Source organism: Formica exsecta, unplaced genomic scaffold, assembly GCF_003651465.1.
Source record: "Formica exsecta isolate Colony F162 unplaced genomic scaffold, ASM365146v1 scaffold729, whole genome shotgun sequence".
NCBI classification, from domain to species: Eukaryota; Metazoa; Arthropoda; class Insecta; order Hymenoptera; family Formicidae; genus Formica; species Formica exsecta.
In genome coordinates, this window is record NW_021853494.1 from 54,974 (window position 1) to 81,470 (window position 26,497).

Genomic DNA, 26,497 nt, shown 5'->3' on the forward strand with positions numbered 1-26,497 from the left:
GCCTAAGCAGCCCCCTCTTCTGCTCCCAATTAATAATACGATCTTCCACCGTCACCACGTGGTGGATCTAGTGGACAGATTACCAGCATTTACGCTGGCACAGATGTACACCGCAGAGAATATACTGACAGTGACGCAAATGTAAACAAAAAAACATAAACATACAAGTAAGATATAGTGAAAAGATCATAGAAATAAATGCGAAAATTATGATAATTCAAAATCACATATCTCTGAAACCAGAAAAGAGCGCCACAAAATTAAAAGTGCGTGTTACTTAGGAATGTGCCCTCTATAATATATGTAAAAATGAAGATGATCCATGAGGTGTAAGTTAATCTGAACATTTACCGATGACAGATCAGTACGTGTGTAAATGTAGTTACGAACCTGAGAGCGCAAATTCTACGCAATATTATTGGCAAGCTTTGATCACTTATAACTCAAAAACTATTGTAGTCTCGATATTTTTATATTAAGATTTTTTATTCCATTTTGCCTCTAAAATATGCTATTAAAATATTGTACGGAGGTTGTGAGACACCCTGTATATACATACACAGGATTGGGAAAAAGTCCCGGATCCTTGAAATATCTCAAAAGGAGTAAAATATAGAAAAAAATTTTAAATACAGAGGTAGTAGGGTTCAAACTGGGGCACTTGGTGGTAACCTTCATCTTGACTTAGGGATCAAATTTAGGGGTCATTTCAAGGTTAATTTGGAATTTTTAAATGGGAACTCTTATTTTTCATTATATATTCTTGTAGCTTATCTCGAGAGCTTTTCAAAACACTATAATAAGGTATTTTACAAGTTATTTTATATCTTAATCTGACATCTCTTGATATAAAAAATAAAATATCTCGTAAAATATTTAGTTTTCGATAATCTTACCGTAATACTTTTATGTATAGAATAATAAGACGAATCAATTGGTATAAAGAAAATAATTGTTTTTAAGAAAAAGTATGTACTTATTTACAATGTATTTTTTTTTACATTTGTTTCTTTTACTCTCAAGAAGAGTTATAAGAATATACAATAAAAAATAAGGGGTTTCATAAAAAATAAATATTTATAGTAATATTTTGTAAATATTTCTCAAATATTTGCTGGAAAGGTCAACTGCTTCATAGAATGCAAAATAGCACCCGACTGTACGTACTACGTACTAAAATAAAGCAAGTATGTCAGTACTGGAAATCTATACTTCACGTTACGTATATTATAGACTTTCAGTACTGGCAGTGAATTTTGGAAGACAGCTCAAGTCGACGTGGATCTTTTTCTCTAGAACTCAAAGTTTTTGAACACACACATGCACGCACGCACGCACGCACGCACGCGCGCACATACATAACATATTTATGATGAGGATCCATTTTACGTACCATCAAACAATTCATCTGATGAAAGTTTTGTTAAACCTGTGATAAATCAGGCAACAAATTCTGTTGCTAAACAAACTAATAGCTCAGCAAATACTTCTAGTCGATTACATATATCAACGTTAATAAATGTATCAGACAGAAGTGCCCAGGATGACGTTGGAAATCTCAAGGGGTTTCATTAAAAAAAATAAAGTTGATCTTGAAATGACCTTTAAATTTGACTCCAAGATCAAGGTCAAGATCACCATCAAGTCCCCACTTTGAACCCTATTACTTTTATATCTAACTTTAACTTTTTTTCTATATCTCACTTCTTCCGAGATATTTCAGGGGTCCGGGATTTTTTCACCATCCTATATATTAAGAGAAGAAATCATAAAACTTTATTCAATATATTATTAAAATATAAAAACATATTTATGATGAGGATCCATTTTACGTACCATCAAACAATTCATCTGATGAAAGTTTTGTTAAACCTGTGATAAATCAGGCAACAAATTCTGTTGCTAAACAAACTAATAGCTCAGCAAATACTTCTAGTCGATTACATATATCAACGTTAATAAATGTATCAGACAGAAGTGCCCAGGATGACGTTGGAAATCTCAATTAAGGTTAGACAAGAAGTTTATTTTTCATAACGCATTGAGTTGTTCGGTCTGCGTTTAAAATAAAATAGATATCTATAGATCTGTGCTCTGTCTCTTAATTGATCGCACTATTTAAAAAACTACATATAACGTGAATATATAATTAAAACGTGAGTATCTCGTGTACGCTTCTCACGCTTCAATATATATATACGCTTTTTGAATTTTTGCAGCCAATGCAACATAGCCTTGGGGGGAACTTGTAACCCCCTAAGGGCGCGTCCCCCGGGTGGCGGAGGGGGGAACGCTCGTCAAGCTTGCTTGAAGAGTAGGAGTGAAATAAAATAGCTCCCGCGGACCGATAGGTATTCGCCAACACGCCTGGCAAGCATGGCGTTTCAATGACAAAACCTTCTAATATCATAAAATGTCGAACTCGAAAACAGAACTAGCCCAGGCGAATAGAGCTGGAAGCTCGAAATCTCGCACTGACATATCAGTCTGCCTCATGGATTCTGGAGGAGGCACAATCTCGACTAATAGACAAAAATTGAGTACGAAACGTAAGCATACCGAGAGGACACTCTAAATTGCGTCGTATAACATTCGCATGATGAGACTTGAGGAACATCTTGTCAACCTCGAGAATGAACTAAAAAACGTCAAGTGGGACGTTTTCGGAATAAGCGAAACTAGGCGAAACTAGAGCGGTCACGATCATGAAATCTGGACATCTGCTCCTTCAAAGGAACTCTGACATAAATTCACACACTGGCGGCGTGGCTCTGCTAATTCACAACAAAATAAAACACCTCGTTACCAAAACCAGGGCTATATCGGACAGGATAATTTATGTAGTACTAAAGTTTAATAACAAATGCAGCATGCAAATAATACAGGCGTACGCACCAACTTCTACCTCGGCGGTTGAAGACATCGAACAATTTTACGAAGACCTGACAGCAGCAAAGATTGCGGACCAAGTATACCATTATAACTGGTGACTTTAATGCGATAATTGGATCAAGGACCCCGGCGGATTCACCTTACATCGGTGCCTTTGGTCTGAGCATGAGAAATCCACAAGGACAAGTGACGGATTTCCTTAGCAAAGAGAAAATCTTCTGTTTAAACATCTTCTTCAAAAAACATGCCAAAAGAAAGTGGACATGGAGAAGCCCAGATAACACTGTCAAAAACGAAATAGACTATGTACTAGCCACAGATAAGCGCATTTGTACGGATGTCAACCCTAAATCATTTTGACACTGGCAGCGACCATAGATTGGAGAGAGAAAAAGATCTTAGTAGATACTCAGCTCGAGAGGAAACGTCTTATGGATAAGACGGTCAGGCCAACATTAGTAGTGCTAAGAGGGAAAGAAGAAGAGTACAAGGGCCAACTCGAACAGAAACTACAATCAACCGAAAAGCTACAAGAACTATAACTGAATGCGCTGTCAACAAAAATTACGAGTAGCATCCGATTTACCGTGAGAGAAGTGTGCTCACTTCAGAGGCCTAAAAACCCGAAACTCATGTTAATCCAGATACTGAGAGACAAATTGAGGAAAGAAGAAGAACGAACAGGGACTCACCAAGATATAAAGAACTGAACAAGACCGTGGGGAAAGCGATTAGAAAAGATAAAAGAGCTTACAACACACAATTAAGGAAGCCATTGAAAATAACATGAACATGAAAGTCCTACGTTCCAAATTGTCAAAAGGGAAAGTAGTAATCCATAAGATGAAGAACGAGTTTGGAGAGGTTGTAACAGAGAAGGACAGAATCGCGGAGGTCATCGAAAATTTCTATCGAAGACTCTACAGCCAGTCAGTTCCAAATCCGAACCAGCAAGAACGACCGAGACAGATGGTCCTGAATGTGGGATCCGAGGATTTGCCAACCATTGACAAATCAGAATTGGAGGCCGCGTTGAAACAACTAAGAAACAACAGAGCACTAGGAGAAGACTCATAACTGGCGAGATGCTTAAGGTCGGAGGGAAAGCATTGGAAAAAGAACTCCTAGTGTTGCTGAACAGGTGTCTGGAGGAAAGAGTTCCTGACTCGTGGCAGAACGCAGAGGTTATCCTGCTCCTCAAGAAGGGCGACTGTACGAACATGGAAAATTATAGACCTATCAGTCTACTCTCAATCCTCTATAAGCTGCTGACCAAAATAATAACTAATCGCCTGAGCCAGAGACTCGATTTCTACCAACCCATCAAACAGGCGGGATTCAGAAGGGGTACAGCACGACTGACCATATCCAAATGGTGCGCACACTTATCGGAAAATGCACCGAGTGTAATGTCCCACTACATCTGGCCTTTATAGATTGCCATAAAGCTTTCGATTCAATGGGCAGTGCTCAAAGCGATGGACAAAGCACGTAATTGACTCAAGATATTCTAAGTCATCTACGAGCGGGCCACTTTGCATGTCAAAATGCAAGAAGATTGGGTCACTGGAAGAGTCCCTATCCGAACGGGCGTGAGACAGGGTGATACGAGTTCACTCAAACTTTTCACCCTGGCGCTAGAGGATGTGTTCGGGAGGCTAACATGGGATCAGAAAGACATCAATGTCGATGGGAAACCTCTTCCGTTTTGCGGATGACATCGTCCTCTTCAGCAGTGACACAGACGAGCTCGCAATGATGCTACAAGAATTCAGGGAGGCTTCCCGAGCAGTTAGTTTAAGAATGAACCTCCAGAAGACGAAAATCATGAGCCCTACCAATATACTCGTCACTATCGATAATCACACCCTCGAGGTAGTTGAAGAGTACGTGTATCTGGGACACAACATCAAGCTAGGAAAAAATAACCAGACGGCTGAGATCACCAGAAGGATCGGCCTGACGTGGGCGGCATTTGGTAGACTTAACTATATCCTCCGAGAACCGAAAATCCCAATTAACCTCAAACGAAAAGTTTATGACACGTGCATATTACCCGTCGCAACGTATGGGCTTGAAACAGTCACTCTCACAGTGAACAGCGCAAACCAACTCCGAATCTATCAGAGAGCAATGGAGCGAGCAATATTGAAAATCAACTTGAGGCAGTGCTCGGATTTAGTTGCACATTTCGGCCCAATTCCGTGGCTCACGCCTATTGCCCCCCACTCACCGCTCGTACGTTAGCGACGAGTCGCCAGATACGCGTAACTAAAGAGCGCCATGTTTTGTCTCAGGAGCGTCCGTATATAAGAATGCCCAAATATAATAATAAGACAATACTTTTCTATAAATAAAAGTTTTTCTTCAATATTTTATATTTCATTGATATAAAATATTGAAGAAAAACTTTTAATTATAAAAAAGTATTGTCTTATTATTATATTTGGGCATTCTTATATACGGACGCTCCTGAGACAAAACGTCGCGCTCCTTAGTTACGCGTATCCGTTGCTAACGCACGAGCGGTAATTGGGGGGGGGGCAATAGGCACGAGCCACGGAATCGGGCCGAAATGTGCAACTAAATCCGAGCACTGACTTGAGGGATAAAATCCGAAACGAGGAAATAAGGAGAAGAACAGGAGTTGCCGACGTGGTTGAACGAGTGGCTAGACAAAAGTGACAGGAGTGGTATCCGTTTGACCACGTTAATATTGACCACGGTCCCGATTAACCACGTTGAGATTGACCATGTTGCGATTGACCACGTTGATATTGACCACGGTCCCGATTGACCACGGTCCCGATTGACCACGGTCCCGATTGACCACGGTCCCGATTGACCACGGTCCCGATTGACCACGGTCCCGATTGACCACGGTCCCGATTGACCACGGTCCCGATTGACCACGGTCCCGATTGACCACGGTCCCGATTGACCACGGTCCCGATTGACCACGGTCCCGATTGACCACGGTCCCGATTGACCACGGTCCCGATTGACCACGGTCCCGATTGACCACGGTCCCGATTGACCACGGTCCCGATTGACCACGGTCCCGATTGACCACGGTCCCGATTGACCACGGTCCCGATTGACCACGGTCCCGATTGACCACGGTCCCGATTGACCACGGTCCCGATTGACCACGGTCCCGATTGACCACGGTCCCGATTGACCACGGTCCCGATTGACCACGGTCCCGATTGACCACGGTCCCGATTGACCACGGTCCCGATTGACCACGGTCCCGATTGACCACGGTCCCGATTGACCACGGTCCCGATTGACCACGGTCCCGATTGACCACGGTCCCGATTGACCACGGTCCCGATTGACCACGGTCCCGATTGACCACGGTCCCGATTGACCACGGTCCCGATTGACCACGGTCCCGATTGACCACGGTCCCGATTGACCACGGTCCCGATTGACCACGGTCCCGATTGACCACGGTCCCGATTGACCACGGTCCCGATTGACCACGGTCCCGATTGACCACGGTCCCGATTGACCACGGTCCCGATTGACCACGGTCCCGATTGACCACGGTCCCGATTGACCACGGTCCCGATTGACCACGGTCCCGATTGACCACGGTCCCGATTGACCACGGTCCCGATTGACCACGGTCCCGATTGACCACGGTCCCGATTGACCACGGTCCCGATTGACCACGGTCCCGATTGACCACGGTCCCGATTGACCACGGTCCCGATTGACCACGGTCCCGATTGACCACGGTCCCGATTGACCACGGTCCCGATTGACCACGGTCCCGATTGACCACGGTCCCGATTGACCACGGTCCCGATTGACCACGGTCCCGATCGGGACCGTGGTCAATATCAATGTGGTCAATCGGGTCCGTAGTCAATTTGAACCGTGGTCAATGGGGACCGTGGTCAATCGGAACCGTGGTAAATATCAACGTGGTCAATCGGGACTGTGGTCAATCGGGACTGTGGTGAATATCAACGTGGTCAATCGCAACGTGGTCAATCGCAACGTGGTCAATCTCAACGTGGTCAATCGGGACCGTGGTCAATATCAACGTAGTCAAACGGGACGCTCCCAAGTGACAGTGGGCGGGACATGTTGCGAGAAGCAACGTCAAATGAACCAAGGCCCTGATGCAATGGAGATCAAGAGAGTCCAAGAGAAGCGTTGGCCGACCACAGGCGAGATGGCGAGATGACATCCAACGCCACGCGGGGAAGAGGTGGATGCAGACCATCCAGGAGAGGATGACGTGGAAGGAAATGGAAGAGACCTATGTCCAGGAGTGGATATCTACAGGCTAAAGAAAAAGAAATGTAACATAGAAAAAAACCTTATTTAAGGACTGAATACTGATGATAAAGGAAAAGTGAAAGAATGTAAAACAATGCAGGTCATGCAGCTATAAAGGACAAACTCAAAATATAGTAATTTCACTTACTTAAACGAGTATAAACTTTTAAGACCAATACATATTGACATGTACATACAAATACTTGTAGAAATATATTATATGTATTACATGTTATATTTTTATACTCTTGTAATATTTATTGGTCATTTCAAATATCAAATTTTTAAAGATAATTGGCGAATGTTAATGTCAGAACATTTGCACTGTTTTGTATTGGTCTTGATTGATTTAGATTTATTTAGATCTTTGTAAAAACGAACTCTCTTTTAGTCTCTCTACTTCATTTTCCATGTTGTAAAAAATTACACATAGTTATAGTAGACCATTTCTTTAGATTAAAAGTATATTTATTTTTTTACTTTTATCTTTCACTAGGTATTGTGTTATATTATATAATATAATTTTAGATAATTTTTCGTATAACTGGCGTGGAAATATATTTGAATTATATGAAGATTTCGACTTATTCGAACCCACCACTGCAGAAGCTATAATTTCTAAACATTCCGATATACGTGAATGTGTTTCCACTAAAGGTATATTATTGTTTAAAAATAATTATAATAGTTATTATTACTTGTATGTAAATATATCTTAAGGGGTAACACCTATGTAGCGGTCTGTTTTCAACACCTAATTTTGAGAATTTTTGGGGGGAAGAGAAATGAATTATTCGAAAATTCATTTACGTGGGTTTATTACACATGTCTTGAGGAATACAGATTAATTTTTTCATGTGATTAATACACAAGATGGCGGCTGTAGCGACTCGAGAACGCAGGGCCTTTTTTTTTAAGCGGTTGGATAAATAAAGACCGCAAATCTAGATCTGGAACAAAAACCCAAAATTTTTCTTAATTTACATACCAAAAGCTAGAGAAAAGCGTAGGGATTTTGCGAAAATTTTTTATTTTATAAACAATTTTCAATGAATTTTTTTGGCGAAAAATAAAACTTTTTTTTCAAATGCATGCCATTTTCACAAAAATCAATATTTATGAAATCCTCTACGCTTTTCTTTAGCTTTTGGTATGTAAATTAAGAAAAATTTTGGGTTTTTGTTCCAGATCAAGATTTGCGGTCTTTATTTATCCGGCCGCGGAGCGCTTTTCAAAAAAAGGCCCTGCGTTCTGAAGTCGCTACAGCCGCCATTTTGTGTATTAATCACATGAAAAAATTAATTTGTATTCCTCAAGACATGTAATAAACCTACGTAAATGAATTTTCGATTAATTCTTTTCTCTTCTCCCAAAAAATTATCAAAATTAGGTGTTGAAAACAGGCCGCTACATAGGTGTTACCCCTTAAACAGTATTTGGTAAATAATTATCTCTATATGTTTCTTTTATTGTACAATTAACAATTTTAGATCCGTTCTAACGTATATAATATATTAATTGTTGTACGTTCGACGCGCGGTGTGTACTATTATAAAATAATTATTTTAGGTACTTTGCAAATCCTAAATCTTCCTTTATTCACAGTTTGTTGAAATAGGCTATCTCAAAGAAAACTAACCTCAGCAGAACGAATTAAAAATCCATGATCAGATACATCTGATCATCAATCTATCAAAGTAATTCTATCGTTGTCGTCTCTTTATTTACAATGAATTGCAATAATAAATAATGCAAAAGTGGAAAATTATACAAGATGCGATCTTGTATAATTATACAAGATGCGATAATTTACTCTGTTACTTTAATATAAAAAAATAACTTATTTATATCATCTTTTTTTTTAAATAATATAAATAATAAATGTTCCAAGTGGAAAATATAATTAAAGACAAAATAGGCAAAGGAACCAGCACGGTAAAAAAGTGCAAAATTTGTTTATTAACTTTACAAAACCATTCACGAATGTTTCGGTCCCTTTTTTGGACCCTCCTGAGCGCGAAAATATAAATAAATAAGAACTATCAAAACGGTCTAACTATCATGACGGTCTATAACGCACGGAAACGCTTTAAATAAGTGTAAACATACAGTAAAATGCAGGGCATGTCAAGCATGTTAAAATTAAACGGAAGTCAAAAAGATGAGAATTAAACTGAGTATACGTCATCCACAAGCTGTCTCTCCATTGCTCACAAACAGTAGAGATGCAAATCAGAATCAGTGTAGCCAGATTATCCACGCTAGCAACACGCAACCGTAGTGGAGGGGATACGCACACAAGCGAAAACCGTATACATCAGAACCATAATCAGTCAAGACACTATCTCCATAACGTATGTCGTGAAAAGGATCATGCATATCCGAACAAAAAAAATGTTTAGATAGAGACACACGTCTAACAGAGACATTTCAAAAGTAAAGACTTACATAGAGATAGATTAATCCGAAACATTGCTGAATGTCGCATTGTCACAATTGTGAAACATTTAAAATTAATAAATAATAAAACGCATGTGTACACACAAATTTAAAGATAAAACATAAAAGACCGGAACTATGTGTAACATGTGCACAGTAGACGCAATGTCACCAGTACTAGATTTAAACCAATTTAAAAAGCGAACGAATATAAATATGTATATATAATGTCTGTGTTGTGTCTAGGGCATTGTATATAAACATTAGGAAACGCAAGTCAAACTTTCGGGAGCCTGTTTATCGCGTTGACATACGCCTCATGTAAGCACTCAGTATACGTTTGCAAATTTAAACTATTATCTTGTCTTTTAATGAAAAGCATTTCCGATATCAAGCGTTTATTATAATATGGTTCTAAATCTAATATTCTAACATCGTTCCATTTGAAATCACGATTAAAATGTAATCTATGATCCGTAATAACGGAATGAGCCGATGTGTTTCGTCGTATGTGATTACGGTGTTCATTAATTCTCGTTAGTAGTATAGGGGCCACTATAGCTAGACACAACAAACCCCCACCCCTGGCCCCGACCCCCTGCTGTGTGTCTGTTTGGCCACACCCATCACAGGTGCCTATGGAAAAAAGAGAGGACTCGCGGATGTCTACGAGACAATTTTAATTATTTTAAAAAGGGGGAGGGGATGCGTGGACGTCTACGAGACAATTTTAATTATTTTAAAAAAGGGGGAGGGGATGCGTGGACGTCTACGAGATAATTTTAATTATTTTAAAAAGGGGGAGAGGACACGTGAACGTTTTCGAGACAATTTTTTATTTATTTATTTTTTATTTTTTTATTTTTTTCTGGGGCGAGTGGAAATACTCGGGGTTCGAACCTGGGTCGTCCACATTTCCAGACAGGGTCCTAGTATTCTGGGCTAGCTGAAATCTTATTAGAATAAGGATTAGATGTATTATTTGTAGAGAGTAGTCCACAGGCATAGGGGACCCTGCGCTCTGATTGGCTTCCCTATAGTGGCTGCAGTTTGATTGGATGAGGAGCATTGTTTTTGAGTGAGAGGGAAAAACGCGGCAAAATAACACATGTGTAAGAATCGGCAAGATGGCGGACGCCGAGGATGGAGACGTCACGAGAACAGAAGGGGTCGTAAAAAGCAAGCCTGTGCAGGTAGCGATTACGATGGTTTTAGAAGTGTATGACGTCACTTAGACAAGGGGAGAAAGGATAGGAAAATAGTAAATGTTTTTATATAAGCGATTTAAAATAAAAAATTTTTATTAAATATTATACTTATATTTAAATGTAAATAATAATTCTGCAATGTACAAAACTTCTTATGTGACGGAAAATATGCAAATTCGCTGCTATATATCATATATTGTGAAGATAATAATCGATATTGTACACGAATTTTCGTAATTTAGGGTTATGCTTTTAACTTTACATGACTCGTGCGTTTGACCGTCTGGTGCGCGTACAACATATGCATAAAATTTCGGACCACCGGACACGAACGCCTCGATATAGCTGCCGCTCCCGTAGCTCTCGAGTTCATCGGTCATATCGCCTAGAAAATTTCCCGTACGTGGTTTATACTCGTTCGGGTCATCGCTGCTCACGTAAATACATGAATCCGTATCATAATACAAAACGCGACGATCTAATCGCTCTAAATAAGAATATAACGTTAAACGAGCTTGGGCCGTCGTATACGCCGCTATCACGACATTAGTCAGCGGGGAGGAAACAACAGCTTCTTATCGCAATCGCCATGAAACATATATTACCTCATCGTTTACGGGTAATATCGGTCGGTTATTTCATGCTCGGCACTTGTCAGCAATGCTATAAAACGTTGCGGCGTTCTCACTACCTCGGTATTAGGTAAATTTGACCGCTGACCAAATTTGCCCCAAAAAGAATTTAAGCACAGTTTCGCGACAGAACGTAAACCGGGATTCCGCGCGGCGTTACGTTTATCAAGAACGATACCTTCGGTTTTTTCATACTCTCGCAGATATCTTTCTTTAGCATCGTCTCCCCGCATTCGCTCGGCCACCCGCTGGCTTCTTGTTTAAGTTGCAAAAATGTATTTATATACTCGGCGAACAATCCACCTTGACGGGTCGTATGATCGAATTGACTAACTTTATATTGCCAAATCTCACTTACAGCCGTCACGAGATAACCCTTTTCGACGGCCTTGTGTAATTCGCAGGACACCCACGTACCCTCGAGTTCGCGTTCCTTAGCATTGTTATGCGTACAGGCCGATTGTGACAATGTTTTACAGCAACTGCGACATAATGCAAAAAGCAATTTTCCCTGCGTGCGATATGGGAGTACAGAATGAAATAAATCATGCGGTGGAAGTACTTTGCACCGTATGAGACCTTCGATCGTATTAAAATTATAATTTGATGCCCTCCCGATTAATGCGGAACATTCCTCGCCGACATAAATATCAGGATGACCGATCGGGAAAGCACCTGTCTTCAAAACATACGGGTACAAAGAGCATACGTCCACGTATTGTATTTTTTCCATACCTGTAACCTCATAGCGCATCACAATATTCCCCGTGCGTCCACCGAAAAATGCATCGCGCGGATCGAGCGGAGGCGTTTCCACTATTGGATGGTTCTCGAGATATTCACGCATTTCGCGATTATCTCGCATATCGCGATCGAAAGAGCACTCCCACTTTTCTATCACAAAGTATTTCCGTTGCCGAAGTCTCCACGAGATTGCGAGAGTTCGCTCGTAACGTGAGTCAATCGTATCCTTGCAATCCGATGTAGAAAGTGGTCTATCGCGATTCATAGGAAAGCAAGACGGGCATCCGTGCCAAAAACATCCGTGAAATTGTAGCACATGACGTTGAGGCGTCTCTGTATCAGGCGTTTCGTAATATCCATCGACGAGCGTGCCGTCGATTGTACGATATTCGCGCGCGCGCCCTGCGTGGTTTATAAAATGTCCGAGCTCACGTTCTTTCCATATCAACTACTGCAGAGCTTTACGGGAATGATTGGTTGCTTTTCTGTATCCGCCAGTTGGAATGACGCCTATCGTATTTTGTCGCAAAAAATTTTTCCGAAAAACAGTCATGCACGTCGAAGCAATTATCGTGCATTCCTCGAACGGACATACATTTCCACGATCAATAAAAATTTTTCTGAATGCCATACATGCTTCTCGAAGAATATCAACGTTGGTACGACAATAGCGAATGATCTCACGTTGGAAATCGAACACGGTGTTTTTTTGTCGCATATCAGCATGCCATACAAGAAAGCGTTCGCGCTCTTCTGATTTCATTGTCTCCGGAGAATAATAATGCGTGTCAGGCAAGGGGCCGATATATGACTGATTTTCGACAGTGTTAAACAAATGCGGAAAAATGCCTTTATCCGACGTATCCTGTAACCCGAAAGCCTTCGGTAATTCGGATAAGCGCATCGGCATATAATTAACACTGTCGATGAATTTCGTATGTCCTATCGTTAACACCACGATCTTTGTACCGTTTAATATTAATTTAGGTTCTAAGTTATTACGATTTTCAACAATATACTTTAAAATAAATTGCGCGTCGAACGGTTTCACATTATGCGCTATGCAAAAGATCTGCTTGAAGTATTTTGTCGTACGCGTTGCAAAATCGACAAATTGTTTCACAGGATCATGTCGAAATACGAACTCTCGCACCCCGCACCATTGACACCTCGCGGACAAATTATTTTCTTCCGCGCACACTTCGCAAATTTGTTGCGCCACGCAAAGAGTGGGAACGTATTTTTTTTACGGTCGACGTACCTTCGAGTGACTCGTCTTGTCGCGTTTCAAAATCGTAAAATACGAATGCTACACGCTCTTTCTTGCTCGCGCATGCACGCTCGTTTGCCATTTTATTGTCAAATTCAGTGCTCTCCTCTGTGCTTCGCATAACTGTCATCGCTGGAGCCATTGCCGATGATGAAAACGACGGTTTGGTAGAGGAACCATTATCACGTCGAAGAGGCTGCATGTAGCACAAATGATTCTCAGGCTTTGGTGAACGGCATAATTTGCAGTAAGAAACACCGCATTCGTGTCTCGCACCAAATTTAACGATGCGACCGCATCCGTCGCAAAATCGCACGACGTTGCAGATACTTTCAGATGATTTACCATCGTACGATTTTACGCTGCGATGACGCTCGAAACACTCCTTACCGAAAAATGCACGATTACACACGTTGCATTTTATACTTCCGGACTGCTTACACGACAGTGAAACATCGCGGGCATTTATTTGGACAGCGATGACCTGTTTTATCGTTCCGATAACCTATATTACATGGCTCGCAATAATTCCTACAACCCGCGGCGGCATTTAAATTTACAATAGGGTTATAATGACGTAAACGCTCATAATACATTATATTTAAGCGTAACGAGGGTTCACGATCGAGAGAAGCAAGTAGCGCGATTCTATCGTACATCGGTTTCTCACCGCGCCCGAAAGTATTGTAATTATAAACTACAATCGCGATATTATCAACTGCGAGATATCGTTGAAAGCGCTCGATTTCCGGAATTCCACAGCCCTCTCCAGTTATCGTAACACCAGCGTTCCTAGTTAATTGTAATGCGAACTCACGTTGAAGCGGGGATTGCATGTGTCTTATATTATTCCATTTTTCATGTAACTCACCCGTACGTAAGTTACCGCGTTCGCAGTAAATTCGCGCTATTACGAGAGCGCGCGGAAAACATAAATTATCGGAATTATTTATTGTTACTATTGAGCGCTTCACAACGTCTTCGTTTGTTAATTTAACACGTCCGCGACTCGAAGGAACCGTGACATTAAAAACACGAATGTTAAAGTGTTCCGCGATATCGAGCCCCCCAGCACTCTGCGCTATTGAACTCACGAGTTTCCAAATATCCTCATACGACATGTCTCTAGCCGGACGAAAGGATAATCCTGCTGGGCCCTGAGATAAATTCACCGAATGGAAAGACATTCCCACATAATCCCCCGGTTCGCATAAATTTAACGCATACGCGTGAATTTCACGAAACGCATTTTCTAATGCGTGATAAATATTCGAACCTTCACGTATCGGTCGTATCGCGAAACTCACTTCTCTCCCGATTTCCCGATTATCCTAAATTGCCGCATATTTTCCGTCAATAAATCTACGTAATTAAAATTAATATTGCCGACCTCATGATGTTGTTGCTCCTCTTCCTCCTCCGGCTCCTCTTCACCAACTTCTGTCTCCGACGAGGGATTACAGCGTTCTTCACCGACGACTTCCTCTTCATTCTCATCCTCGTCAGTTGCTTCCTCAATATTACGGAGTTGCGTTGCTCGTTCTTCAGGAGTCACTTCTTCATTTTGACCACCACCGCCTCTCTGCATTGTCGAAGCAAAAGAAAAGTTTAATTAAAAATATCTACGTTATTTTTATTCTTTTTAAAATTTTGTATCTCAGCTGGTGATGTCATGATATCAGCTTCGCTGTCGTTTTCATCGGAACGTGCTCTTCCTAAAATTTAATATTTTATCAATATTGAATATAGAATTTGTATAAAGATTAATATTTTTATTTTATTTTTATGCGAAACTTACTCGAAGGTCCTGTTTCGAGCTCTTCTTCAGCCGGACGTTTTCGAAGCTGAGAGGGAGTCTCATGGTCATCAATCGCAGACGTGTTTCGATCTACAAATTATGATTTTGAAAATTTAGATTAATCACTGTCTAGCGTATTCGATTACATTACATTTGCACAACATAAATAAAAACATTTTACCTACCATTTAAACGGTTTCCTCGATGATTTGATAGCAAGAAGGCTATAAGGCCGTCTGCATCCTCCTCCTCGTAGTCAAATGGCACGCGCATTTCTATTATCTCACCCGCGATATGTAACAACTCGACATAATTGCCGAAATAACCTAGCCTGCAAGTATCATTTTATGGACATTATCTTTTAATGTATTTCGAAATTTGGAGTATATATTTTCCTGCTTCTAACGTTATCTATCAAGATGACTGGGACGAGAGATCAGAAGCTGAAACTAAAATAATATTTTTATTTAAAAAATAGACAAGGTATACGTGAGAAAAAGGTTAGAATAATAATGCAAGTTATAAGAGAAAAAACATTTATATTAAATTATATTATAAATTATATGCAAGATTATATATATTAACATATAAAATATAGATATGAAATTAGTATCGTTATATTCATTATTATCGTAATATCAAAATATTTGTTATTATAGTTATTATACATATACTAAGTTTGAATCATAAAATATAGATTTCTTATGAAGATATAAAATATAATCACATGAGGAGGTTATTAAATTTAAGTATATTTTTTTCCTCTATATATATATATTTTATAAATATATATTTACTTACTCATGTAAATTAATGCTTTTTTCTGTGGATAAATTTTTGAGAGTAACATCAATTGCTACACAACATGCTTTGGGTTGTACTAAATGTAGTATACAACCAGTGATAAAATTATAAAAAGTAATCAAATCTGCAGAAAAATGTACGCCAAAACAATAGTGTAGCTTCAACAAAATATCAAAAGCTTGCAAGCCATTGCTTCCAATTTCCATCAGATGATCATCTGCCTTAATATAATAGTTTCCTTTTCTTTCCTCAGTAGTCTTACTACATATTAAATAAGGTTGCACATTTTTGTTCTTTTCATTTTGCGAACATTCATTTAAAAATAAATTATCTTGTGCCTAAAAGTATGAATATTAATTAATTAATATTTTACCGTGATTCATGAATAAAAATACTTTACTGAATAAAATGATATACATTCAATTAAATACATACATTTTTAAATATGAGTAAACTTTTATGTGGGATTGTTAATTTTGAACATAAAATTGAATGTCCCACTAAGTGCCTTTTCTTCTTTATTGTTGCTATCTCTTCGTCCTAAAATATGTGTATAAAAACTTTAAATTAAAATATATTTTTTATTGGATTAAAATATTTATATATATATACAGAGTGCGACATTTATAGTGACGCGGGCATATTTTTCGGAAACGAAGTGAGATATCAAAAAATGTTTCAGACAAAAGTTGCATGGTTTCGAGGGGGCCACATGATAAAAATATGGATTTGACCTTAAGTGGTCTTAGATATGGTAACAAAATCAAAGCTTTCATGTTATCTGTACAAATAAAGTAATGATTATTAAGATATATATTTAGAGAAAGTATCTTGTAGATTTTCTTAATTATTTTATTACCTTCAATGTCATTAACATGTAGTAGTAAATCTGGTGCGTTCAGAGAACAATATTGTAAAATTCTCGGCACATAGAAAGTTGTAAATTGTACCAAAAATGTATCGTTATCTGGAAATTCGGCTAGAAATTCTCTGTGAATCTATAAAAAAACATTAATAATAAGAAACAACATTTTTATATTAAAGACTTAAGAAAGATAAATAAAAAACTATTTCACCAATTCGCCATTATAATCCTTAAAACGTGGATACATTTTTAAAATGTCACTCAATGTCAATTCTTGATCAGATTCTTTCACCTGTCTTTGACGATTACATCTCGTTTCATCACTTAGTCGAAATATATCATCTTTATTTGTTTCATTCGGCGTTTTTAATGCAAGCTCAGCAACCTATGACAAGTGATAATTACTGATCTAATACACTATTTCATCATTTTAATTGTATGTAATTATATTTTCATATTTACCTTCAATGCAAATATATTTTCTTCCATATAGTTATTTTGTTTTACATCTTTTAATATCCTTGGTTTTTTTTATTTTCGATCCTTTAGAAACAGCTCTCTTTTTTTTGGATGGACTTAAATGTTTTCTCATGGTTTTTAAACGGTACTCTATAAAACCCTGATTTGTTTTATTATCATAAAAATGTTCCTAAAACCAACATAAAATAGAAAATAGATTTATGTATTCCAATTTTAAAATAAAAAATTTGCTTACGTAGCCGTTTTCAGAGAGAGTTGATCGAAATTTCGGAAATGCGTAATAATTTATCTCGCTAATTCGGTTTTTAGTCCATGTGATGGATATCTTTAACAAGAAAAATAAATATGATCAAATCTAAATATAATATTACGTAAATAATGTTTATACAACAAATCAATAAGAATATCGTTACTTACAAGTTATTATTATTAATTTTTATTAATCCCGCGCAACAAATTCTTATAAGTTCTTGTCTATGAACGGGGTGGATAATACCTGAATCTAAAATATTGATAAGCGATGGATTTCTTTTAGATTCTTTCTCGTTTTCTTTAATCCAGGATCTAATATCAAAATCATTTGAATCTCGATGTGTCTGTAAACAACAATTATATATCATAGAATGTCAAATATAAATATTAAATGTACATATTTAATATAATCATTTTACCTCCTTGCTATCATTTTCAAAAGAAACTAACACTTTTTGGCATGTAGAACTAGACGAATTAGTATTTTCTGTCGTAGGTAAAATAGTATTTTCTTTATTTTGTACGTTTTCATTGCTGTATACTTGATTCTGCGTATTTGATTGTACTATTACTTCGTCAAGTAAAATTTCCTGTGAATGCTTTTATTCATAAGTATGATAACTTGTACTAAATATAAAGTATATAAGAATAATCTTTGCTCTTACCAGATTACTGCAAGCCTTAATTAAATTTAATATTCTTTTCCTTGGGCCAGTCTTAATTTTTAGTTCTTTTAAATCAAGTTCAGTTAGCTCCATGAAAGCGTAACCATCAACTCTTTCATCTAAAATATAGAATTTGACTTAAAGAAATGTGTTTAAAAAATTAGAAACAATGTAATAATAAATACAGCGGACATGTACTGATTACTCTGATGTCTCCATATCTCCATATCTTGATATCTCCATAACTCTCCCATATCATTTATAATATAATTTTATAATTTTATATTGAACAAACTTATACAGTGTAGATTAAATAAAAAACAGAATATCTATATGTACAAGACACTTAGATGAATGAATTAAAATTTTAATATATGTAGATAGATATATAGATGAAAGTTAAAAAAGTGCGATTATATACAAGATATAGTCATAAAACATTTTTATAATAATATATGATGCAGAACAATACAAGACAAATTAGTCTTAAAATCAGTCCATAATGCAAATGGTTTCAGATCACATAACTCATCAGTGTTTACAAATCTATATGAATCTAATTTAGGATATACATAGTAAGCATTTAATGATTTATTATAACCAAGATACTGCCATTCTTCACACCACAACCACAATTGATCATCTTTTAGTATTATTAATTCTTGAATACAACCAAATGTAATTTCACTATTTTCTTGTACTCCATTGTCGATAGCAACAAACAAACCTTTTCGATATTCTGTACTGTAAACCTTTGCTTTATCAACTTTAATAATTTTGTCTTTGCCTGATATTTCATGTGATATAATTGCTGCCAGCAATAAGTATTTTCAACATAAACTTTAGATCCGTTAACAAATTTTAATTTGATTCTCGGCTCTTCATTAGTACCCCAAACTGCGCATTGAGATAACTGGCAATAATTAATTAATGTTTTTGTAATATTTTTAAAATTTCATACAATAGATGCATATTTTTTTAAGAAATTATGTTTTGCTTCAAATCGTAAACAATTTAGCCAACGTAAAGGACCAGAAAAAGATATACACTGAGGGTAGTGAGTTAAATGATGATGCTTATTAATTGGACTTATAGCTGGAAATAATTCTCGGAATAAACAATTGTATTCCTCAATTAATTCTGATAAATATGGCAAAATAGAGCGTGTCAATTTTGGAGCAAATACTATTTCGTTTATTCTATTCAATATTAAAATTAACGATAGATATTTATCATTTTCAGGTACTAAATCTGAAACCACGAAGGGAAAAACTTTTAATAAACACCATGTTTGCACAGCAGTTTGTGAAAGTTTGTAATCCTTTTGATATTTAATAGAAGCTGAAGAAAAATTTACGGAAGGTTTATTTTTATTTTCTGGTAAACCATATCGAAATAAATTTATTCTGTTGTTGAACATATCTATGTTAAAATTATAATCATCACAAGTGCTATAATAGTGCAAAACCAATTTTAATTCCATTGGTGCGATACCTTCTAAAATATCGTGCATAGGGTCAAAGACAAAATTATTTGTACAATGAAAAAAGCGAGAAGAATGTAATGCACTATCTTCTAGAATACCTGACTTTGTTTTAGAATTTTCAATTTCTTTTAATGTTTGTTGAGTATTTATTTCTTTTAATTGTTTGTCATGTAGCTGCTTTGTACGTAAAGAAACAACATTTAAATTTCTATTATTCTTGAAGTCATCTCTATTGATCATACAAAGTCTACAAAAATATTTAGCAGATGGACTTAAAAATCCTAATAACTGATGCGGGGCCAATCCATCAGCACAAACTGCAGCAATACTTGCTCTTAATACGAAATGTGTTCCATTATATATAACATTTACACCATTGTCACTTTCAAGTTTATTTAAATCCAGCAAAAATGGTTTAAATATAGCTTTCATGCCATATTTTTGAATATCAGCAGTATGACACAAACTAAGAATATGAATTCCTCCCAAAGAAGAGTTAATATATTGAGGCAAATTTTGAATTACAAAATAAAAAGCTCCAATTTTGTGAGGATAAACTTTAGAGCCCAATGGATTATTAACAACTACATCATCATAATACAGTTGAATTCTTAATGCGTCTGGATAACGTAGAAAAAATGGATATTGTTTATAACTGATTCCATCTCTAAAAGTTACAAGTAAATTATCTGAGCTGTTTTGTTCAGAACGAACATAATTCCGCATGGATGAGTGAGACATTATTAATTTCAACATTTCAATAATTGGGACATACTGAAAAGTCTCATAAATTTTTTTTTGTACCCACATTTGTTCTTTTCTATCAAAATATTGCTGCATTCTGAATCCAAGAAGTATTTCAACTGAGTTTATCATATATAATGATAAGTGTTCTTGACCACTTTTATCTGAGCTTGTAAGGTATCAGTTTTCTCAAATAAATTGTCAAAATTTAACTTATTTAATAGTTCCTGAATATCAGAAGATTCTATGCTTGTATTCTGTTTTTTACAAAAATTAAACATTTCCTCACGAATAAAATCAGAAATATCAGAAACTAAGCACTGTGCTGCATTTGTTATAGCAGCTATAGCTGTACCAGTAAAATTGGACAATATTCTTAAATTCGCAATAAATTTTCGTGCACTCTTGGAGAGATCAAATTCTTTTAATGATTCTTAAAAATTAATACTATCATAATCTTTATTTTCATGTATTTCTTCTTTTGAGAATTGTATTTCTATCTTTTCTGAAGTATTGGGATTATTAGATTTCATGAATGAGTGGATATCTGAATAGCATATCTCATCACAGACAACATGCCATTTTTTAATGTGACGAAGTAAAGAATCAAATCTTAAAAAATGTTTATCACAATTTTCTTGTTTACAATAAAACCCTGATGAGTAAGATCTGCTAACTATAATAGCATGATGACGACAAAAATGTAAAGAAAATTGCCTAATTGTGGTTGATAACGTTCCACATTTAAAACATTTAAGTAAAGTCATTGTGTTTGTTATAATATTGAAAGTTATATTTTAAATTTAAAAATAAAAGCAAATCAGAAGTAATATGTGAATGTATTTTTACAAAAACGGATCACTTTTTAATCCACTCTGTTTCGGGTATCTGAAATACAAATAAAAATTGCACGTGAGAAAATAAAAATAAAATTGAAATTATAACTGTAACGTTATAGCATGTAATTGTGTATATATAATAAACATGTAATAAACCGCTTTTGCGAGGCGATGACGGATAACTCGGTCGGGATCCGGGGCTCGTGAAAGAGGGTATCGAGATACGAACGAAAGTAGTGTTTAAGAAAATATAATTTATTGCGTGGTAATGTGTGTTTGTACAGTGTGCGTGTATGTGTATAAACGAAGTGTGCGAGTGGGCGTGTGTATATGTGTGCGTGTGAGACGTTTGACGAGTGAGTGAGCGCGCAAATGTATAACAATAATTAGTTGGGCGCAGAGTGTCGAATGTAAGCTCGTTATGTATGAGCGAATGATACAAGCGTGTGAGTGCGTGTCGGTGTATCGCGGTGTGTGTGAAGCGGTCGCCCGTACGGCGATGCGGCGGTGTGCGATGTATAAATGATTATAATCGTTTATATATAGATATTATATAAATGCGTGTACAATGCTGAACGGATCGTGGTGCGGCTTCGATAAGCGCGTATAGCGCGTTCTGTATTACGTCGGGAGGGTGGTCTTTCCCCGTGGAATTGCAGGAGTGCGACGGCTGACGAGAACACCCGTCGATAGTAGGGAACTCCCCACCACTGGCAGATCGCCGTTGCACGTAGGTGGTCGGATTTCTGCGAGGTGTCGAGAACTCTTGACGGGGACGAGTACGCCCGTTCCCGTTTGCCTCTTTTTAATCGGTTTCGGAAGGATCGCTCTCGGAGATGCCGCAAACTCTCGGCGGAGGCTGAGTACTCCCAACCCCGTTTTCTCTCTCTCTCTGAGCGGTTAAGGATCTAGGCGGTTTCCAGGCGTCTTACAGACTCTGGCGGTGCGGAAGATCAGATCTCGATATTCAGAAACGCGCTCTATTTATACCCCGCTCGTCGTTTCCCGCCGGTGGGTGACATTGCTGGGTTAGCACGCCGTCTTTGCCGCACCGTGAACAGAATTTTCGCGGCGGGCGTTTGCAGTTGAAACGTGTATGACCCCGTTGTTTGCATCGCCAACAACATTCCTCCCGGTTGTAGGCGGCGGCGATGATCGGTTTCGACGCTTCTGGCCGGCGGTGCGTCTGTTCGGCCGCGCACTGTTCGTCGATTTCTTCCAGCTCGGTGGCTCGTGCCTGAAGGTCGTCTACGACGCCGGCTTCATCATACGTGATGAGCCGCTTTATCTCCGGTCGCATGTTTTGATAGACGCGCTCGTACTCTTCTTCCGGCGTAAATCCGCCGGCCCGTCGCATCAGCGTGAGTATATCTGCGACATATTTCTTGAATTTCTCCCCCGGTTGTTGGCGGCGGTCGGCGGTCTCGCGGCGGAGGACGGCCTGGTATCGGCGGGGCAGGAATTGCGCGCGGAATGCGCGTTCGAAGTCCCCCCAGGTCTGCCATCGATGGCGGGTGTTGCGGCACCACCGTAGGGCATCTCCCCGCAGTAACTCAGGGAGTCCCAGCAACATCGAGGTCTCGGGGTATCGATGTCCGGCCTTCAACTCCTCTAAGCGTTCGAGGAAGTCGAACGGGTCGCGTCCGTCGAAATGACACCCCCATTTGCGCATCTGACACAATACCTCGGAGCTAGTGGGGGGCGCGGGGGTCGCGGTATGGGTCGGTGGTGCGGTCCGCGGGGGTGTATCGGCCGCGGTCGTGGGTTCGTCGCCCTGCGCCCCGAATTCTTCGGGGTGCTCCTCGACGTACTCGGACATCCGTCGGCGGATGTCATCAAGCGTTCCGGACGTGTCCACGCCCCGGCGGACGGCGGCCTCCACCAGTTTTGTTTTGTGTAGATTATAAATCCACCTTTTCATTGTCGAGTCTCCCTATTCTCTCGTCTCGTTAAGGTAGGGTTCGTGTCTCGGTACGGACTGGAAGCAGGTCCCTGTTCGGGCGCCAATGTAACAAGCCGCTTTCGCGAGGCGGTGACGGATAACTCGGTCGGGATCCGGGGCTCGTGAAAGGGTATCGAGAGACGAACGAAAGTGATGTTAGGTACAATATAATTTATTGCGTGTTGTGGTGTATATGTACAGCGTGTGTATTTTATGTGTGTAAGCGTGTATAGGTGTGTGAATAAATGATTATGTGTGCGAGACGAGTGACGAGGGAGTGAGTTCGCAAACGTATAACAATGATTAGGTGAGCGCAGCGTATCGTATGTAAGATCGTTATGTATGAGCGAGTGATACAATCGTGTGAGTGCGTGTCGGTGTAATTCGCTGTGTGCGTGACGCGGTCGCCCGTACGGCGATACGGCGGTGTGCGATGTATAAATGCTTATAATCGGTTGAATTTAGATATGATATACATGCGTATACAATGCTGAACGGATCGTGGTGCGGTCGTATCGGGGCGGTGCATTCGATGCAACGCACGGATGCGTTGCGCGGTGTGCGATTTCGGCGGATCGATAGAATGTCGATTATAGATCGCGGACAGCGATTTCGGCCGTTATCTATCGGGCGGTAATTTCGGTCGGCCCGGTGGGCGGTCCTTCGCCGCGTACTTATTGATGGCGGCTATCGGTCGGTGTCGCGGTAGGGATGTGGATCATCTCCCGGCGCGGGACTTAGCGCGCCGTATCAATGGCGAGTCCGGGTGTCGTAATGGCGGTCGCGGATGTCTTCGATAAACGCGTATAACGCGTTCTGTATTACGTCGGGAGGGTGGTCTTTCCCCGTGGAATTGCAGAAGTGCAACGGCTGACGAGAACACCCGTCGGTGGCAGGGAACTCCCCACCACTAGATGAGCGCCGTTGCACGCAGGTGGTCGGATTGTTTCGAGGTGTCGAGTACTCTCGACGGGGACGAGTACGCCCGTTCCCGTTTGCCTCTCTTTAAAGGTTTCGGACGGATCGCTCTCGGAGATGCCGCAAACTCTCGGCGGAGGCTGAGTACTCCCAACCCCGTTTTCTTTCTCTCTGAGCGTTCTAGGATCTAGGCGGTTTCCAGGCGTCTTACGGACTCTGGCGGTGCGGAAGATCTGGTTCTGATGTTCAGAAACGCGCTCTATTTATACCGGGTTTCTGCGCGCGCGTCTGCGTAATTCGCCTATTGTTCTAACGGTATCTGGTTTATCGTTGAACCGGCGCGCGCGACTCGGGTATTTTCGGTAACGGTCGGGCGGTTACCCGAGCGCGTCGTCGGCTCTCGATGTTTTCGCGCGCCTAACGGCGGTTATATGTTTACGCGTTTCTGATGTTATTTAAAAATGGGCGCTCAGCGCCTCCGCATTTGCCCGACCGGTGTTCGTCGGGCGGCGGACTTCCGGCGGATCGGCGGCCGGGTACGGTCTAGTAACGATGGGGGAATGCATCGTTACAAACATATTAATTATAAATTGTATTCTAACGAATCATATTCTAATCTTTTTGTGTGGATGTGAGCTATATAATCTTATTTTTATTATAATGTTACTCTAAATACTTATTAAAGTAAATATTGAAACTATTAATATATTAAATTTTCACTAAACATACGTTATATTGAGTGAGTGCACAAATTTTGATGAATTTCATGATATAGAAAAATGGACCAAGTAATTTTATTAAGAATGATTTATTCATTCTAACCGACGAGTAATAACAAAATTTTTTTTTTAATGCATTTTTTAATGCTTTAAGGATTAACGGTATAATGTGCGTGTGTATATGTTGTCTTTTTTATAAATTGAAATCTTACCTTTTAGAATGTTGACGGCATCTCAATATTTTATATTTCATTGATATAAAATATTGAAGAAAAACTTTTATTTATAGAAAAATATTGTCTTATTATTATATTTGGGCATTCTTATATACGGACGCTTCTGAGACAAAACATCGCGCTCCTTAGTTACGCGTATCTGGCGACTCGTCGCTAACGTACGAGCGGTGAGTGGGGGCAATAGGCGTGAGCCACGGAATCGGGCCGAAATGTGCAACTAAATCCGAGCACTGACTTAGTAAAATGAATAAGTCGTTTTTAATAAAATTATACTTGGTCTATTTTTCTATCACAAAATCCATCAAAACTTTTGTATCCGACATGTTTATAGTCACATCTTATATTATATTTAAATCGTTTCAAGTTTATCTTAAATTACTATAATAAAATAACCTTAAAAGCATCTTAACATAAACTTTACACAATATTAAATATAATAAGACTGGACTATACTCCGTCCAGCGAGAGAATGACCTCGGCCTGCGCATAGGCGGGCAAAGTGGGGAGAACATAGCGAGGTACTCAATATCGTATACGTAGATACGGCTTCTATGGGTGGAGACCTGCGCGAAACGGACGAGTTTTTGTCCGACCCGAGATCATTCTCTCGCTGGACGGAGTATATATAAATATCGCTCACAGAATAAATTTTTTTCTTATACAATTTAATTTCCATTTTTAAATATATTTTTATTATACACAAAATTTTTATTCTTTTTAATGCATTTTTTAATGCTTTAAGGATTAACGGTATAATGTGCGTGTGTATATGTTGTCTTTTTTATAAATTGAAATCTTACCTTTTAGAATGTTGACGGCATCTTCCGAAATTCCACTGCTTAATAAAAACTGTTTTAAGTTTTCTGTGCTATTTAGAGTCTCCTAATGAAGAAAAATTTAAATATTTCAATATATTTCAATATTAAATATTTCAATAAACACATAACTATAACCGAGATCTCACGACGCGTAGTTCGCATTTGTCGAATCAACGAGCTACAAGTCATTATAAGTTACCTCTTATTATGGCTGTTTGTTGATCGATATGCAAGTCGAATTTATGATGAAACTACATAACACAGCAAAGTACATGCTGTGAGATCTCGATTTATATACATGATCTTTTTATAACATAACTTATTCTAGAAATACAATCTAGCCTAAACACCATTTTTCATATTCGCGTTAAATCGGTAAATGAATTACATAAATTCTTATAAGTACTTATCTCTGGGAGAAACATTGACATTTCTATATCAATTATAGTT

General features: G+C 38.8%; 1 protein-coding gene and 1 pseudogene across 1 annotated transcript; both read right to left on the minus strand.

The window, feature by feature from the left end:
* Positions 1–11,448: 11,448 nt before the first annotated feature.
* Positions 11,449–18,585, minus strand: LOC115243748 (annotated as a pseudogene).
* A 71-nt stretch (positions 18,586–18,656) lies between these two features.
* LOC115243749 lies at positions 18,657–26,118 on the minus strand. Its single transcript, XM_029820945.1, has 2 exons — positions 26,030–26,118; positions 18,657–21,463 (listed from the first exon to the last, which is right to left on the minus strand). Exon 2 carries the CDS (start codon positions 20,705–20,707, stop codon positions 19,301–19,303), a length of 1,407 nt encoding a protein of 468 aa, XP_029676805.1. The 5' UTR covers positions 20,708–21,463; positions 26,030–26,118; the 3' UTR covers positions 18,657–19,300.
* Between the last annotated feature and the right edge of the window lie 379 nt (positions 26,119–26,497).

Excerpts from the sequence above, each read along its gene's own strand:
- LOC115243749 (XM_029820945.1), bottom strand. The coding sequence starts at position 20,707 with ATGATAAACTCAGTTGAAATACTTCTTGGATTCAGAATGCAGCAATAT.